This window comes from Phocoena phocoena, chromosome 8 (genome assembly GCF_963924675.1).
Source record: "Phocoena phocoena chromosome 8, mPhoPho1.1, whole genome shotgun sequence".
Taxonomy (NCBI): Eukaryota; Metazoa; Chordata; class Mammalia; order Artiodactyla; family Phocoenidae; genus Phocoena; species Phocoena phocoena.
The window spans coordinates 50,121,762-50,140,607 of record NC_089226.1 but is presented as its reverse complement, the minus strand read 5'-3'; the positions used below and the strand labels follow the sequence as shown (position 1 = coordinate 50,140,607).

The 18,846-nt window shown below is 36.5% G+C and overlaps 1 protein-coding gene across 1 annotated transcript in view; it reads right to left on the bottom strand.

The window, feature by feature from the left end:
- Positions 1-18,846, bottom strand: part of PRCP (prolylcarboxypeptidase) — a 70,588-nt gene that overhangs the window by 23,705 nt on the left and 28,037 nt on the right. Inside the window, exons 2-6 of the mRNA XM_065882551.1 lie at positions 9,610-9,750; positions 6,413-6,514; positions 3,202-3,383; positions 2,808-2,965; positions 1,940-2,112 (exon numbers count right to left, since the gene is read on the bottom strand). Of these exons, the coding sequence (XP_065738623.1) occupies positions 1,940-2,112; positions 2,808-2,965; positions 3,202-3,383; positions 6,413-6,514; positions 9,610-9,750 (756 nt within the window). The remainder of the gene's footprint in view (positions 1-1,939; positions 2,113-2,807; positions 2,966-3,201; positions 3,384-6,412; positions 6,515-9,609; positions 9,751-18,846) is intronic.

Sequence of the window (18,846 nt, the reverse complement as noted above, 5' to 3'; positions counted from 1 at the left end):
AAAAAGCTGTATTCCTCTGGCATTTTTTCTAAGTCAGGGTGGCAAACTACAGGCCCCAGGCCAAAGACAGCCCACTGCCTGTTTTATAAATAAAGTATTGTGGGAACATAGTGTTCCTCATTCATTTAAATATTGTCTATGGTTACTTTCTGCTAGAACTACAGAGTTGAGTAGCTGTGACAGAAACTACATGGCCCACAAAGCCTAAAATACTTACTATATAGTCCTTTACACATAAAGTTTGCCAACCCCTATTCTAAGTAATGAGGGAATTGCCCATATGTTTTTATCATCTGACAACTCAGTTCTCCAAGTGGGCATAAAGATGCAAATGTAATTCTCACGTTGTACACAGAGTTCAAAGTTAAATCTGATAGTTGTCACACTGTGGCCAGCAATCTACCCAAATCTTCAGTCAAGTCTTCTAGTTCAGTGCAATGTGGGAGAAGATCATAGCCTCTGAACAATGGTAGACTCGAGTTCAAATCCCACTTCCACTACCTCTTAGTTGAGCTTAAATATCCTCTACCACTACCTCTTAGTTGAGCTTAAATGTCCTCTCCATAAAACTGGAATTATAACTCTTTTTTCCCACAGTATTTTTGTGGGGATTAAATGAGATAGTATATATGAAAGTGCTTTGTAAATAGTAAAATAATACAGAAAGATAAGATATTATTAGCACATAGACATTTATGGAGACTAATCGGTTCGGATTTAGTTTTTTCTCATTATTTTGATCTAGGTTTTCTTACCATGAGAGAGATCTGCTCTTTAAAATAACTTTGTATTGTCAAAATTCAATTTAAGTCAATATGCATTTACCTCTGGCTTGCTATGTGCAATATACTCACTGGTCATTCTACTTTTTAGATGAAGAAAAATATCTCTAATAGCAAATGATCTTGTTCCATTTAGGTTACAAAGTTTTAAACAAGGTGTGCATTTAATCATTCAAAGGGACAGTTAAATTAAAAGTGCTTTTGAAACCTGGTTCTTGTATTACCAATTCTATCTACATTCACAGCATTCATTCTAGCTGTAGAGTCTGCTGTATTCTCTAAATTTAATAACCGTCAAGTTGGCCAGCTTTTGTTTTTAAAACTAAGAGGAATGCTCTTTACAAAGGAATGCTTAAAAAGAACACATACAATAAAGAATTCTGGCATGAAAATAACCTTAAAATTTATTGTGTCAAGTGTCTTTAAATTTTCCAGAGTGTTTTCACATCCAATATTTTATTTGATCCTCAGCACATCCCTATTGAGAACATAGGTATTGTTATCCCATTGTGCAGAGGAAGACACGGAGGCCCAAGAAGAGAACAGACTTGCCCAAGATCACACAGCTGGTAAATGGTAATTCTGAACAAGGAACCAGAGTCAGTGCTCTTTCCACTCTACCTTGCTGTGTGGGGATCATGCCTTTATGATATATGTAGCACTTAGAATGTGTTAGCAGTTGACTGAATCATAGCACTTTGACAGCAGCTGTGATTTATTAAGCATGGACCACGTATTATATAGCTCTATGTGTCTCATATATAAACTGTGTATATGAAGTGCAGAGCACAGAATTTGGTACATAGTAATTATTCCATTAACAGCAACTATTGGTCTTATTTCTAAGAGTTGGTTCTTAGTTCTAAGAGTTGTAATTCATACAACTCTGTAATCTCTGTATTTTATCTCCATTATTCAAATGAGAAAACTGAGGTTCAGAAGAGCTAGGTAACATGTCCAAGTTTGAGGAACCAGAAAGTGACAAAAGCCAGGATTTGCCTAGGTTTGAAGTTTGACTAACTTCAGAGCCCCTTTGTCACTGGGACTTCCTCTGATGTTGAAAGTCAGAGAATGCACCAAAAAAAAAAAAAAAAAAAAAAAGGAGAAAGAGAGAGAAGTATGTGATTAAAAGTGATGAAAGGACATTTTCCTATTACCTTGATAGGCCAAGCAGGCAAAGGCTGTAAAAAGTTGGACTCATAAGGATAGTCCACCATTGCCAGATTCACCCAGGTTTCAGAAATCCAGTCTTTCAAACGCTGAACATCCTGAGATTCTGTTAATGGAGTGCATAAGTGAAGGGCTTCAGAAAGCCAGTGCAAGCCAGTACCTGAGAATAGAATCAAATTGTTGAAATCTAATAAGCACTGCTCAACGGAAGGGCTTTACAGATCATTCATTCTTCACTTGGTATTTTAGAAAACTCAGTCTTCTATACAGTTTCTCCAAGAATGCTTTTTCAACATTGAACAAAATATTTTTAGAACTGGTTAATCTCATGATAGATAAGTTGCCTATCTTCATGAAGCTTACCAGAATTAGTATTCTGAATCATTCCCTTTTGTAAATAAACAAATGGAACATATAGAGCAATGAGAATGCATAAACTACAACTAAATAATACAAATGGATTTATCTGACAGTGCCGAGCAAAAGACAGCAGAGACAAAAAATATATACTATGTAATTCTGATTACTAAAAGATTCAAGAGCAAGCAAAATTAATCTATGGTTCTAGAATGCAGGATAGTGATTAGCCTGATAAATGCAGAGGTAGTATCTGAAAAGGGCTTGAGGAGATTTCTGAGGGGATTTCTTGATCTGCATGCTCATTACACTATATATTCACCTTGCAAAAATTCACCAAGCTGTGTATTTTGATTTGTGTACTTTTCTATATGTTATACTTAAATACATATGTTATAATTAAATATATAAAAAGTTTACTTAGAAAGTGGGAAGTGTTAAATTTTATACTTAAAAGGTAAAAAATCCCAAGATTCCATTCTCTTAATTAAAGCTTACCCTTTTCTGTGAGTCGACTAATGGCATCCCAGGACCTGCGGATACTCTCTGAACAATTTGGGCCACTTTTCCTAAAATCTGTAGTTACAATCTTCATAAATACACCACAAGGTACCATATCCTCAAACTGCCAGATGGGGGCAGAGGATGCAAGAGCTCTAAATGGTAAGAAGTCCAAGGAAGGAGAAAAGAAAAAAATGTAACTCATCGAATTCAAGTTTTAAAATTGAAACTTATATTGAACAAAAATGGTGAGAAAAGTAACAGCTGTTAATGAAATAGAAATTAAAAATCTCAGTACAACAGAATAGAACATGTTTTACCCAAAACAAATCCCTACAGTTGCCTTGACAATTATTAAGAAAGTGCTCACATCCAACGTAAGTGCATTTACCCAACCACCAAATGAGGATACTTCATCCTGAACCAGGCTGCAAGCATGCCACCGTAAGAGCCCCCTAGGGCAATGACAGGTTGATTTCTAGCTCCTGGGATTGTTTTTTTCAAGTATTTGATTAATGTTGCAAAATCAGCCAGAGCTTGTTCTGTTGTCAGAAAATTCAAGTGTCTGGAATCCTAAGGAAAAATAACAAAGAACATGGGTATAAATGTGCACATAATAGCAGCTTAGGCATAGCATAGATCCAGAAAAAAGCCAGATAAGCTTTTCTCCAAATAGAATTTCTAGGCAACTGAGTTAAAACGCCCAGTCAAAGCAATAGCAATGCTGATTTAAACTCATGAAAAAGTGACTTTAAGTTGTGGGAAGAAGATAATGTATTTTGCATTCAAATGTAATTTCTATTAAATGCTATTTACCAAAGACCTTGTTGAGGTAGTAGAAACAGCAGAGACAAACTGTAAGTAACAGTTAACAACAAATGTGATAGAATACAATACTAATCTTAACAGACAACTACTCTATTCTAATTTTATTTCAAATCTTGAAACATTTACAATGACTACCATATAAGCAAAGGTAAACTAAACCCTGTGGAAAACTGAAGTAAGAATCATCAGTAAAAATAAAACTCATCCTTCCTCATCAGAAAGATGATTATTATGTCTGATATACCAACAACTGGAACAAATCAGCCTGCCTGATGTACAAGTATAAAATTGGAGTTAAAAAAAAAAAAAAAGAAAAACAGCAACCTATGGAACAACTATTTTCAGACACTGGAAAACAAGCAACACAAGACTTTGAGCCCTGAGAGAAGGATACTCCGCAAGTAAGTTCCATGATCATCTAGTTCTCTACCTAGGGAGAATTTCCTCATTGCAGTATAGGAAGGTGGAACTGAGAGTCCTGCTTAGCTGAGAAGGCTAATGAAGTGTCTTCTTTGAAAAGGTGAAAACTAATTCTTCTCCTTTTGAACTTGGGCTGGACTTAGTGACTTGGCTCTAACACGAATAGAATGTGGCAGAAGTGATATGTGACTTCCAAAGTCAGGTCATAAAAAGCACTGCAGTTTCTACCTTGCTCTCTTGGATTGTCAACTTTGAGGGAAGGTAGCTGCCATATCAAAAGGTCACTCAAGCAGGCCTTTGGAAAAACCCAAGAGGGGATACCCTGAAGCCTCTTACTAATACCCAGCATCAGTTTGTCACTCATGTGGATCTTCCATATGAGCAGAGAGGGTCCTCCAGCCTCACTCAAGTCTTCAGATGACTGAAGCACTAACTGACATCTTAAGCTCATGAGATCCCCTGAAACAGAACCACCTAGCTGAGCCACTCCTAATTCCTTACCCACAGGAACTGTAAGAAAATAAATGTTTTAAGCCACTAAGGTTTAAGGTAAACTGTTATGTAGCAATAGATGACTAACACACCTACATACCCATATCAGACTATCCTATTTGACCTTCATACTTTAGTCTCACCACTATGACTACTCCCATCACCTGGTATATTTTGGAACCAGAGTTCCATCTTTCCTCTTTCCTACTCCTTTAACCTTCCCTCTTATCCAAGATGTATGCTTTCTGGCTTCTTACCTTCTCTCTCATTGTCTGTCACTATTCTTTACTTCCAGTTTTCATGGCACTATGTATAGCTGAGTGCAGTTTTTTTCCAATTCTCACAGTATATCTGTAATACTCCCCTACGCTACTGACAAATTCTGTGAGCACATGAAGGGAAGGAAGCATATCAAAGACAGCCCTTACCGCCATTTTGCTAGCAACGTATGAACCACAGGGACCTAGGAGAGGAGGTTATGTTTCTATCTGCAACAAGCTGACTACCTCCCAATGGTTTCAGGACCTGTCAACTCCCCTAATCAGATAATTATGCAAAATAATAAGCTAAAGGATAGAGTTTCCCATGTAGCCTAACAAATATCAGCAAATTGCTCTGCTTTTCATTTATAAAACAAGGACTATTTATTATTTATTTATTTATAACATGAGATAATAAAACCTCTGAAAATAAAAAGTCCTTTCAAAACAGGAAGCCTAGAAAATGATTAACCCCAATCATTTCTAACGCAGATTTCTCCAAAAGCATGGTATGTGTATAACGGTGGTATGCATGATGATCTTAGGTAGTGAGCAAACATTTTTAATGTAATACTTGTTTTATTTCAATGTAATTTAGAGAAAAATAGTACATAAAGCCTTACTAAGATAACACTAAGTTTGAAAAGTACGTTGTGGGACTTTCCTGGCAGCCCAGTGGTTAAGACTTCTCCTTCCAATGCAGGGGGTGCAGGTTTGATCCCTGGTGGGGAGCTAAGATCCCACGAGCCTCGGGTCCACAAAACCAAAATATAAAACAGAAGCAATATTGTAACAAGTTCAATAAAGACTTTAAAAATGGTCCACATCAAAAAAAAAAAAAAGGGGGCTTCCCTGGTGGCACAGTGGTTGAGAGTCTGCCTGCCGATGCAGGGGACACGGGTTCGTGCCCCGGTCCGGGAAGATCCCACGTGCCGCAGAGCGGCTGGGCCCGGGAGCCTGTGCTCCGCAACGGGAGAGGCCACAGGAGTGAGAGGCCCGCGTACCGCAAAAAAAAAAAAAAAAAAAAGTGAGTTATTTAAATAGTCAGTGAATAATAATACAGATGGCAAATTCATACAGCCAGAATCACAAGGGTAGTACATGAGTGACTCAGTTGAGGAAAAGGTGTCCTGGCTTATTAAGTATAGATTTGTAGCTTTGGCTGAGGCCAAAGCTCCTTGTGAGAACAGAAAGGCCAGAAGGGAATCCAAGTGGCCAGTTGGCCTCACTGAATCACAGTGATGATTTGTCCTTATTTTATTGAAAAACACCTTACTAAGCAAACATTTGCGCACTCATTACATTTTTTTCCAGTGGTAGACCCAATAATTTAAGTGTACAATTTATAAAGCGGATTATTTACCGACATTTTTTAAACACTGAAAAGTTCCCTCCAATCTCTGCAGCCATAGATTAAGATTTGCCTGGTGAAGGCTAGCCCCATCACACTGAGTTAAAGGCTGATCATTATACATAAAAAGTAAAGATTAAATACAAATTACTGAAATTTCAGGCAGTTCAACTTAAAGCTATCATTTCTTTCTTACAGTGGGACATGTAATTAGAAAATGTTCTAAACTTAAAAGTAGAAAATACACTTACCTTGAAGGAGTTGGCACCAAAGGGTAGGGACTCTCCATAATATCGATGTTCAGCAAACACCAACATAGCTTTCAGTTCCTCAGCCACGTCCCACATGAACCCCTAGGAGGAATTTACAAATTCACAGGATAAAATCAGGTTGTGAAAAAAAGTCTGAATCTCTTTGCAACTCATGAAATGGACCAAAAAGAGTTCTCTGAGAAGCTGCACAATTCATATTTGTTCCACAGGTAAACAATATAATTGCTGTTTCACTGTTGCACATCAATCTCACACTGTATTAGAGTTAAACAATTAAAAATAAGCCCAAGTTGCTCAACTACCAGCCATTCCAACTCTCCTTATTCTGACACTCTAGCCTCAGAATCAACATTATGTCTAAAATAGCCTTCAAATTGCACTGTGTGCCAAAAAATCTAGGAAAGAGCTGTGGATAACTAAGTTATCTGTCTACTCACAGATAACTTTTATTTATAACATGAAAGAGAACAGTACAAATAAACATATTGGACTCCCTTGGGTTTTAGGTTAATCTTATTTACATGAAGATAAATAGTAGCTAACCATAGCTAATATTAATTGAGTGCTTACAACTTGTCAGATACCCTTCTAAACACTTTATATGTATTCACTTAATTATCACAACAATCTAAGAGATAGGCATTTTGATTATACCCATTTTACAGACAAGGACACTGAAGCACAAGAGTTTAAATAACCTGTGACAGTCACACAGCTAGAAAGCGGCAGAGCTAAGATTCAAGTACAGGCCATCTGGCTCCAGAACACAACCATCAAGTGCAGTAAGACCTCCTAATTTCCACACATAATGCTAGTCATTAATCAACCATTGCATTTTTTCCCTTACCTCAAATTGTGCCCTCAGAATCCTTCTTAACAAAGCATTCTAGGTGCCCAACTTCAATCGACTAGATTTAGCACAGATTGAAACTACTTGTCATTCCCTGTGCACATTATTGCTTTTTAATGAGCTGTTGCTCCCTAACAAAGACTAAGAACCTCTAAGTTTTTTTTGTTTGTCTTGACCAATAAATGAACAATTAAAAGAGCTGTATGCATGTGAGGACAGAGAATTTAACCTGATATCTGTGATGGTTTCAATAACCCCCATTTTCTCTCTTAACACCTTGCTCATTCCCTGCCATGAATCTACAGATTCTGTAACACCAGCTCAAGATGCCCTCCTCTGCCTGCGCCCACTATGGCTTACTGATCACACCCTCCTCTCAACACCACTGTGCTAGGTATAGATCTCTATTACTTTGCTGCAATATTTGCTTACATGTGTGTCTGACCCTACCAGACTATGAGCTTCTTAAGGGTAAGGATCATCCATCAAAATAGCCAGAGGAGTTGACCTCAGGGTTTGAGAGGAAGCAACTGTATTGATTATTTACCTGCACCTATTTCAGGGTGTTTTATTTTTCAAAAGAGGTCCATGTAACATATTAATATTAAATAACATTATGTGTCAGCATTGTTCTAAGTTCCTAATTCTTATTTGCCCTCATAACAACTCAATTAACTAGACATTATTATAACCATTTAATATATAAAAACTAAGGCACAGAATAAGAAACTTACTCAAAGTCACAAAGCATAGTGGCAAAACCAGAATTCAAATCTTACCACTGGCTGACATCTTCACTCTTGACCACTATGCTATACTGCCTCTCAATAAATAAATGTCCAGAATATGTAAATATGCAACCCAAACATTTTAGTATGTAAAGGAAGGTATGTCTAGGGCTGGGAAAGGGTCAAGATCTGTCCTTCTAGGATCTGCCTCTATCAGGTACCTGGAACTCTTCCTACCCTGAGTAGCTCTTCCTTTCTACCACTTCAGAGGTCAGAGATTCCCAGCAAGTCTTACTAAATTATGCTGCAGTGCCTGTCAGAGCAGTGGGGTCTGTGGAGGCAGGAACAGTTGCCTACCTATGATAAAGAACAGGAGCTGGGAAAATAACTGGATAGGAGAAGCTGCCCCGTGGCCTTGGCATAAAAGAGAAATCACATTAGAAAGAGAAAGGGAGACAAGGCAGCCTCAGTTGTTTCACAGAATAACAGAGCAGGAATCTGATGGAAAGTAAGTCCTGATTTCATCTGTCACTCATCTAAGAGAGACAGATATCTAGGATCTCAGCTCTTAGGGAATTATTTTATTTTCAACTAACATATTTAGACTATTAGCATTCCTAAGGAAATAATCAGAAATGTGGAATGTGATAACACAGTATAATTGGGTTCATATCTTTGCTTTCAGTGCAGTTCAGTTCAACATTTACTAAGACTTCCTGTATACCAGGCACCATGCCAGACATTGGCAGTGGAGAAAATACGATTCAGTCCTCACTTTAAGGTAATTCACAGACTATCTTTTCGGTAGAAAGTTGCCTTTTTCTAGTCTTAGCTCTGGAACATTAAAAAGGAAAATTTCTTCCTTCCATGTGTCCTCCTAAATTAAGTTTTGTTAACAGATTCAAGCATTACTATAAAAGATGACAGAATATATAGTCAGGGAAGCAAGATAACAGCTACACTTTTTTACCCTCACAAATATAAGAAAAATGGTAGAACAGGAAAGCTAAAATATAGCTACAGTTTTACCTTTGTCCATTCCTATTTGACAATCAAACTTGTATTATTTTTTCTTATTTGCACTGGCTTTGTTTAGATTTTATTAATTCATTCATTTAACAAATATTTATTGAGTACCTACTATATGCCTAGCACAGTCCTGGATCTGAGCATACAACACTGAATAAACAAAAATTCCTGCCCTTGTGTTCACATTCTAGAGACCATAATAATAATAATAAACTATATGCCATAACATTCCCACTCCCATTTCCCTCATATCCTTGTTCAATCGTTAAATAAGCTGGGATTTTTTTTTAATCTTTTAAAATTCAATTGTCCAAAAACAGTATTTCATTCTTTTCATGTGTAATTCTTTAAGGCTGAACAGGCTTGTTGGATATCTGTATTTATTCTTTTGTGAACTGCCTATTCATGTACTTTTTCTGTTTTTCTATTATCTGTGAGTTTATCTTTTTGTTATTTTTTAAAGAACTTCACAATACAGAAATACTCAGTCATATATACTGCAAAAGATTTTTCCAGTTGATCATAATAAAAAGGAAATTGAGCCCAGAGTTTCACAAATCTGCACATACCGTATTATTGCAAAACCAGATAATGTCCCCTTCGTTACCAGTGTAGAAAAGTATAGATCCACCATCTTCCTTCCAATGTTTATCAGCTATTAGGTACCGTTGTTTAAAAGTTTTATCAGTATGAAATCCAAAATGATCAACCTATGACAAAAAAGAAACAGACAAGACATATTTCAAAGGAAAGCAATTAAATATCAAACAAGTATTTATATTTATTCTTCCATTAAAATCAATCTATGCTACAAAAATCACAAAAAAATTTAAACTTCACTTGGTTTCATTAGTAGTAGTAATATTGATATTGTTCTTTTGAAATTATTTTCTTTATATTTTAAGATAAAGCAATGTTATTGGTGGTCAAGATTTTCAGTGTAAGACAAAAGATACAATTATAAAGTCAAGTAGCTACTTAAAAACAATAATGTTAAAATTGAATGAAACAGTAGAACCTATTAATTGGAACCTATTCATTTTTAAAATACAGACATTCCTTACTACCTGAATTTTCATTATTGAAACTTTTAATATCAAAATTCAAGGACTAAACAGACCACTGAAAAGGTCTATAAACACTGTCACCCCAATAACAATTAACATTCCAAGGGCCAGGATTTTGGTATCTAATACTATTTCCCACTAAAACGAATAGGGCTTGTTAGTGAAATGGCTGCCTGACATTTGGGACAAGAAAGCTACGAGATAAACCAATGCATCTTCCTATGCAAAGAAGCACTCAAAAATTAATGGAGTTATATCTAACAAATATAGGAGACAACTACAAAGGACTATCATTGGCTAAAGTTTTAATAAATTGAACATAAAACAAATTGAACATAAGAATAATGATTGTAGTTGATTGAAACGTTCAATTCATGAAAATCCATTACTCCATAAGGATATCAAAAAAGAAAAAGCAAGAAAAATATTCATTCGCCACCATTTAAGTTATTTATTAAACCAACTCCTCACTTAGAAGTTGTAAATAAAAAAGTAAAGAACTCAACATTTAACCTGCCTTTCCAATAGAATTATATTTCAGGGTACCAAATAGTCCCAGTTGATGAAAAAGAGCTCTGTTTTACCAAATGTCAGCTAATGCAGAAGGAATGACAGAATTAGAAAAATGATATTTGGCAAACCCTAGTGAAGTTACTGATTCAGGCAAGAATTACCAAATAGTGTTAAAAGCATTAGGAGAACGGATGACAGGAAAATGAACATTCATATTACTTCCAAAGTAATACCATAGAGAATACTGTCACAAGATCAGGCTGTCATCACCTTAACCTAGTAATCAAAGTTAACATCACTAATAGTGGTGTGAGCAGGAATTATGTATCTCCTCACATGGTACAACACAAAGCACATTTCACCTATGATGAATTCTTGCCAAAAATGTTCGACTTCTAGCTTAGTCCAGTCTTTAGATCTAATTTCCAGTTTCTGGGAAATACAAAGGGCAGGAAAACAAACTGAGGATACTCTGAAGAGGCAATCAGACAAATCCAAAGGTAAGACATTTTACAAGAAAAAGGCAACGCAATATCCTGATAAAAGGACTGTTTTAGATTAAATAAATTTTAAGGAACATAATAATCAGATGCAATGCATGATTCCAGATGGTATCTTGGTTTGAACAAACAAGATATAAATGACAATTTAGGGACAACTGGGTTAATTTAAATATGGACTAGGTATTAGGTGAGACTAAGGACTTGTTAATTTTGTTAAGAGTGATCATATTGTTTTGGCTACATAAAAAAATGTTTTTCTTTTTCTACAGCTGTACATTGAAGGATTTAGAGAGAAAACGTCATGCAGTTTATAATTTACTTGAAAATACTTCAGCATAAAAAAGTAAAATGAATTTAAAGGAAAAAATATAATCTACACTGAGAGAAAAAAACACACTGGATACTGAGACTTTGTGAGATACAATATAAAACATGTCAGAATGACACAATTTTAAGCTTACATTGCACTTTAAATATATTTTTTGAGCTTTTTCACCTTCTCTTAATAAACTCACCATTTAAAAAATACAATTATTAAACCCTATAATATGGTAAAGTTCATATACAACTATCTGAATTTAAAGAGTTACCCAACAGGACAGAGCCCACTGAGCCTTTAGGGTCATAGTGTTTGAATTCTTCAGTGCTTTGGAGGGACAGGAGTGAGAATGCAGGGTGCTCTGGGGCACACATAGGCTGATCCAGTACTGCTCCAGCCTTCCTGGGGCAGGAGCTGGTTCTGACCTAATCCAGATCTTGTAAGATTTCCCTTGGCCGTTCTAAAACAGATGGAACTTCCTGCACCCACTCCAACCACACACACACACACACACACACACACACACACACACACACACACGCATACTTCACATTCATACCAGAGGTCCCAAAATGCAAGTTTCTCAAAACTGCACCTAATGCACACTTCCCAATGTCCACGATCATCACCATATATAGTCCTAAAATACAAGCTGTTCTAATATAAAGACTATCTACCTTTCAGTAAAATAAGCAGTCTGTATGGAACAGGTATATAATAATGATGTCCATGTGCTAAAAAACCCCTCCCATGACATATGTTAACTCTCTCAATCACTTATATATCAACAAGCATCTATTGAATGGGCCAAGTACTTGTTCTAGGCCAAGTAGTAAACTAAGCAACAGGATAAAGAGTTAGCTGAGCCACAGCTCCTTGATTTAACTTAAACTAATTCAATTATACCCACTAAGCCTAAAAGTAAAAAAGAGCAAGAGAAACAGGCAAACAGTGAAGGGAAGATAGACAACTGATTCCACTTGCTTCCATTCAAATTAGTAGTGTTTCTCCACATGAGGTCCCTAGATATCAGTATCAGCTTCATCTGGGACTTGTTAAAAATGCAAATTCTCTGGCTGAATCCCAGGCCTACTGAATTAGAAACTGTGGGGAGTAGAACTCAGTAACTTGTGTTTTAACAAGCCCTCCAAGTAATTCTGATGTACAGCTAACATTTTGAGAACAATGAGTTAGCATAAGCCCCCAAATAAGACAAGAATCTGCTATTCCTTATCTTGATCTAGGTTTCAGAATACTTCTAATATGTAAGCATCTCAGTATGCTGAATGAAACTCTGATGTTTAAAGATGTGAATTACCACCCAACATGGCCCCTAAATACAAGCCAACTGCATCATTTGAAGCTCAACGGGAAAAACCATCATCTGTTTCAACAAAGGAGGAAGGACTAGCTGTGTTGGACTTAAAGGAAGGAAGTACACAGCTCTCTAACAAGATGCCTTCTCCTGGTATTCTCAAAGATAATTCTGCCATAGTGATTTTCAACTTACCCACTGACTTTAGAGCCTAGCCTTGTAAAATGAGATACCACCGTTCCCTTTAAAAGCAGCCCACAAAGAAACCTATTTCAATAATACAGTCTAAAGGTTTCAAATTTGAAAACATGGGTATGTGTTTGTATATATCATGTTAAATGTATATGGTAAAAAAATTCTCGCCAGAGAAAGAGCCTGTATCTAGAATTACAAGAGCCACAAGAACTTTAGACAGAGAAAGCCAAACCTCCTGTGGCTGCTCTCAGGACACTCCTGCTCCTAGCAATCCTTAACTGTTTAGCTTGGCGAAAAGTGGGTGGAACTCTGGTATGACAGAAAGAAAGCAAGTTAGAAGTCAACAGATCTAAACCTGAATTCCTACTGTGGGGCCTCAGGCAAGTCACTTAACCTCTGTGAGCCCCGCTGTTGTCCTATATAAAATAAGGATAATAACACATAACTCAAAGGATTGCTGTGAAGATGAGAGAAAACATATCCAAAGTATTAGGTATAGTCCCTGGTATATAATACATGCTCAGTGAATGTTAGCTCTCCACTCCATCCCATCTGCACACCAGTCCTAAGCATGGAGTACTTAGATGGGGTAAATAAGGCAGACAGTGATGAAGCTCTTCACAGAATTATAGGACATACGCTTAGAATGTCAAAATCTCCTATCTCGAGTGCTTCACCTAAATATTAAACAGCTAGAAAGAGGTAGTGAAATATCATTTACAACACATTAATTTGCAGAATTTTCTTGACTCTTCCTAATTATCAACGATATCAACTTCGGGCTACACAACTATAGATATTTTCCAATACCTAAGGACCCAGCATACTAGGTGCAGCATGCCCTCTGCTGTTGAGAACTGAGGCCTGCACGCCACTTACAGTCCTGTGCTCCTGAACAGAGATTTTATAAATCACAACATAAAAGGAGACAGGGACGTAGAAGCCATTTGATCTGCGTTGTTCAACTGAAGAAACCAGACTCAAAGAGGTCAAGTGCCTTTGTCAAGGTTATAAGTCAGAGGCAAACCTGGAATTTTTAATTGTTTTTTCAATTTGGTGTATTGAGATAACTAAAATAATTAATAGCACTGTAAAAGCCACACAGGCATGACCTCAAAAAGTAAAAACACCTCTAGTCACACACAGCAGTCCTTTCTAGAATGTGGTCCTAGAAATTCCAAGAGATGCTTCCCTTCTTCACCTTGTACAGGATAAAGAGATCCATGAGAATGGGTAGGCAAGAAGGAATAAAGAGAACAACATCCTTTAAATAGTTTATTGTGGCAAAAATAACTATTTGGACTTTAAAACTGCTCAAAAATAAAATTTACACCCAGAAAAACCTGTAAGAACATCACATCTATTAGAAACAGTTTTGGTGGCAACTTGGAGTGAGGGTTAACACAGAGCACCTGCTCGGTGTCTGGTACTGTGCTGGCGCTTTACACAAATCACCTCACCATCCTCCCCATTACCCTCTGGGGGCACGTTCACTATACCAGTCTTATATAATAAGGACACTGAAGCTCAGAGAGGTCAGATAACTTGTCCAAGGTAATATAACTGTTTTTCAGTTATAATATAATTATAAAATATATAAAATATAATTGTTTTTCATGTGCTTTATCCACTACCCAATCCTACCTCTGACAAAATCCAGCCTGCTTTTTTTCACTGTAACACACTATGGCAGATAGGGTCAACCTTCAGCAGGGGACACTAGAGTATCTTCATTTGCAAAATGAAGTACATATCCCCAAATACATACTAATAGTTATACTGAAGCATATGGTGTTTTCACTGACCTGACTCAAGAATTGTTACTATATTGTTTTTAACTCATTTAATCAGGCTGCTGATAAAAAAAAAAAATCACGTTGACTCTTAGTAGCTTTTAGTTTTAAGAAACTCAGTATACAGTTGGTTTCATTTACATACCCAGATATATGATAATAGTTAACTGAAATTTTACTAGACATATGAAAAGTATACTCAGAGATATACAAGACAAAAACATAGACTCACACCTCCAATACATTAAAGCACCTTGAAAGAGGGCTCTCTGGTCTCCAATTCTAATCCAGAGATGTTAAAATGAAATAAGATGTTCTTTCTTCCATTTGATGTATGTACCCTGTATTAATTATGGAATTATGGCATTACATTCTATTAGAGTTCCTAAATGGAGACCGACATTGTTTCTGGGCAAGCTTGATCTCCCCTGAAGGGCTAGACACCTTCATGTTAGAAGGACACAATTTCTCAAAGAAGGAACCAAAACCTGAAAGGAAGGTGGGGTTTAGGCAGGATCTAGGTCTATAGTTGGAGAAAAGTCCTATGAGTGGAGTCCTACTAAGTTGTCCCTCACCCAGAAGTAGCCACAGAACTGGGTCAAGACGGGAGAGCAAGCCATATCTTATGAGTCAGATCATGGGTGACTAGGTTTATTTCTACTTTATCATGTCAGAACCTTTCAAGAATCTTTTGAACGTTCTACCTTTGTTCATCTGTACTACAAAGATACCAGGAAAGATTGGAGAGTAAATCTGACTTAAAAGAATTAAAAGGGAAACAGTATCCCTTGATGAGAGTGGTGGTGGTGATAAGGAAACGAATCACAAGTCTCTCCAAGAGGAAGGTGAGTCCAAGAAACAGGAATGTCATTCCCTTCCCACAGGAATGCTCCCTTTATTGCCAAACTTAGCAGGTCTAGTTTCCATTTTAACAAGGAAGGTGGAAGTTTCCTTAGAGATAACCTTCAAGTGAAATCATACTTCTATGTAATAAGATGCTGCATATCTTCACACATCTTTCTGTCCATATTAATATAATAGAGAAAACTGTATTCCTTCCTTCTGTATATTATTTGTAACCTGCTCCTAGTCTCAAAAAAGAAACTCTTAGATATAAATTATTTACTTAAAGATAAAACAAACTGGGAAGGGAATAAAAAGATATGAGAGAGTCTGCTGTGGAAAAAGTTTGGCTATCCAGCTTCCTACACCTACAAATGAATTGTTAGAAAGGCAAGAACACAATAGCTACCACAGTGCCCCTGTACAAGACAGATACTTTATAAATAATTATTAAATGAATGCAGTCCAAATCTTCCTAATGTGGTCCCCCACATTTCTGTGTAAAAGGTCCTCTTGTTAATGTTAAAATTCTCATAGAAACTTTATATCATGTTATATCAAGCCAGTGCTTGAGAAAATATGAGAAGCTATTATAAATTCAATAGTGGTATAAATAAATATCACAACAGCATCTAAAAACAGTATATACTATTTTCAATAGTATATACTTGGTAGGAAAATGGATTCAACACAATTCTACAGTGTTCAGGAAGCCTCCTTTCCCCTGACCAAAGACTTTGGACCCCAAAACGAGAATCCCATTCTAAATTACTAAATTCTATGACATCAAAATATTCTCTGCTCTACTAAAACAAAGGTGACGATATCCTGCCCTTAAGAACACCTAAAACATTCCAGTAAATCAAGAAATAACATGTTTTGTCCAACAATAGTCAGGTGTTTCAGCAGAGGAAGATTCTGGCATCATCTGCTGGCTAAACAGGTCCGTGAGAGCACCACACGATCAATAACTTCCTGTGGCTTCAGGAAGCTCTGTACCACTAGAATTACCTGACCACATTTTAAGCTCTCAAATTAGAGATAAAGTGTCACTGCAATTATTAAATATCTAAATGTTAGTAAATGTTACATAGTCAGAGGGCGCTGTTGTATAAGTATTGGATTGGCCAAAAAGTCCGTTCGGGTTTTTCCGTGTTATGGGAAAAACCCAAACGACTTTTTGGCCAATCCAATAGAGTAAAGCAGGAGAACCGTTAGGTTTTAAATATTAGATTCATAAAATTTTAGGACAGTAAGGGAACTTAAATCTCAAGTCCAAACTCTTAAATGAAAAAACCTGAGATACAAAAATGTCAATTATTTTACATCTTTCTTTTTAAATAAAGATATATTCACATAGTTTAAAGTCAGGGTTCAAAATGCATGCTGTTAGAAGTCAGACTAGTGGTTAACCTTGCGGGGAAAAGTCACTCTAAAAGAGAATGAGAGGATTCTGGATTTAGGATGGTGCATTTTTCTATACCTATAAGATAATTAGCAAATAGATTTGTAAACACTTAAGATTTCCTTTAAGATACACGTATTATGTACATATGATGTTTCTATTTCTATTTCACTATAGTCATATGTAAATTATATTATACTAAATCACATTTATATTAAATTTTTCTCCAGACTATTCTACAAAGCTACAGTAATCAAGACAGTATGGTACTGGCACAAAAACAGAAATATAGACCAATGGAACAGCATAGAAAGTGCAGAGATAAACCCAGACACATATGGTCACCTTATTTTTGATAAAGGAGGCAAGAATATATAACAGGGAAAAGACAGCCTCTTCAATAAGTGGTGCTGAGAAAAATGGACAGCTACATGTAAAAGAATGAAATTAGAACACTCCCTAACACCATACACAAAAATAAACTCAAAATGGATTAAAGACCTAAATGTAAGGCCAGACACTCTCAAACTCTTAGAGGAAAACATAGGCAGAACACTCTGTGACATAAATCACAGCAAGATCCTTTTTGACCCACCTCCTAGAGAAATGGAAATAAAAACAAAAATAAACAAATGGGACCTAATGAAACTTAAAAGCTTTTGTGCAGCAAAGAAAAACATAAGCAAGATGAAAAGACAACCCTCAGAATGGGAGAAAATATTTGCAAATGAAGCAACGGACAAAGGATTAATCTCCACAATGTACAAGCGGCTCAATATCAAAAAAACAACCCAATCCCAAAATGGGCAGAAGATCTAAACAGACATTTCTCCAAAGAAGATATACAGATTGCCAACAAACACATGAAAGGATGCTCAACATCACTAATCATTAGAGAAATGTAAATCAAAACTACAATGAGGTATCACCTCACACCAGTCAGAATGGCCATCATCAAAAAATCTAGAAACAATAAATGCTGGAGAGGGTGTGGAGAAAAGGGAACCCTCTTGCACTGTTGGTGGGAATGTAAATTGATACAGCCATTATGGAGAACAGTATGGAGATTCCTTAAAAAACTAAAAACAGAACTACCATATGACCCAGCAATCCCACTACTGAGCATACACCTTGAGAAAACCATAATTCAAAAAGAGTCATGTACCACAATGTTCATTGCAGCTCTATTTACAATAGCTAGGACATGGAAGTAACCTAAGTGTCCATTGACAGATGAATGGATAAAGAAGATGTGGCACATATTTGCAATGGAATATTACTCAGAAACGAAATTGAGTTATTTGTAGTGAGATGGATGGACCTAAGAGTCTGTCATACAGAGTGAAGTAAATCAGAAAGAGAAAAATAAATACTGTATGCTAACACATATATGGAATTAAAAAAAAAAATTGTTTCTGAAGAACATAGGGGCAGGACAGGAATAAAGACAGACATAGAGAGTGGACTTGAGGATACAGGGAAGGGGAAGGGGAAGCTGAGACAAAGTGAGAGAGTGGCATGGACATATATACACTACCAGATGTAAAACAGATAGCTAGTGGGAAGCAGCCACATAGCACAGGGAGATCAGCTCGGCGCTTTGTGACCACCTAGAGGGGTGGGATAGGGAGGGTGGGAGGGAGACCCAAGAGGAAGGAGATATGGGGATGTATGTATATGTATAGCTGATTCACTTTGTTATAAAGCAGAAACTAACACACCACTGTAAAGCAATTACACTCCAATAAAGATGTTAAAAAAATTTTTTTTTCTTTCACTTAAAAATGTGTATTGAGTATTCATTAGTGACAGGCATTAGGAAAGAGAACGGAGTAAGATACAATTCAATCTCT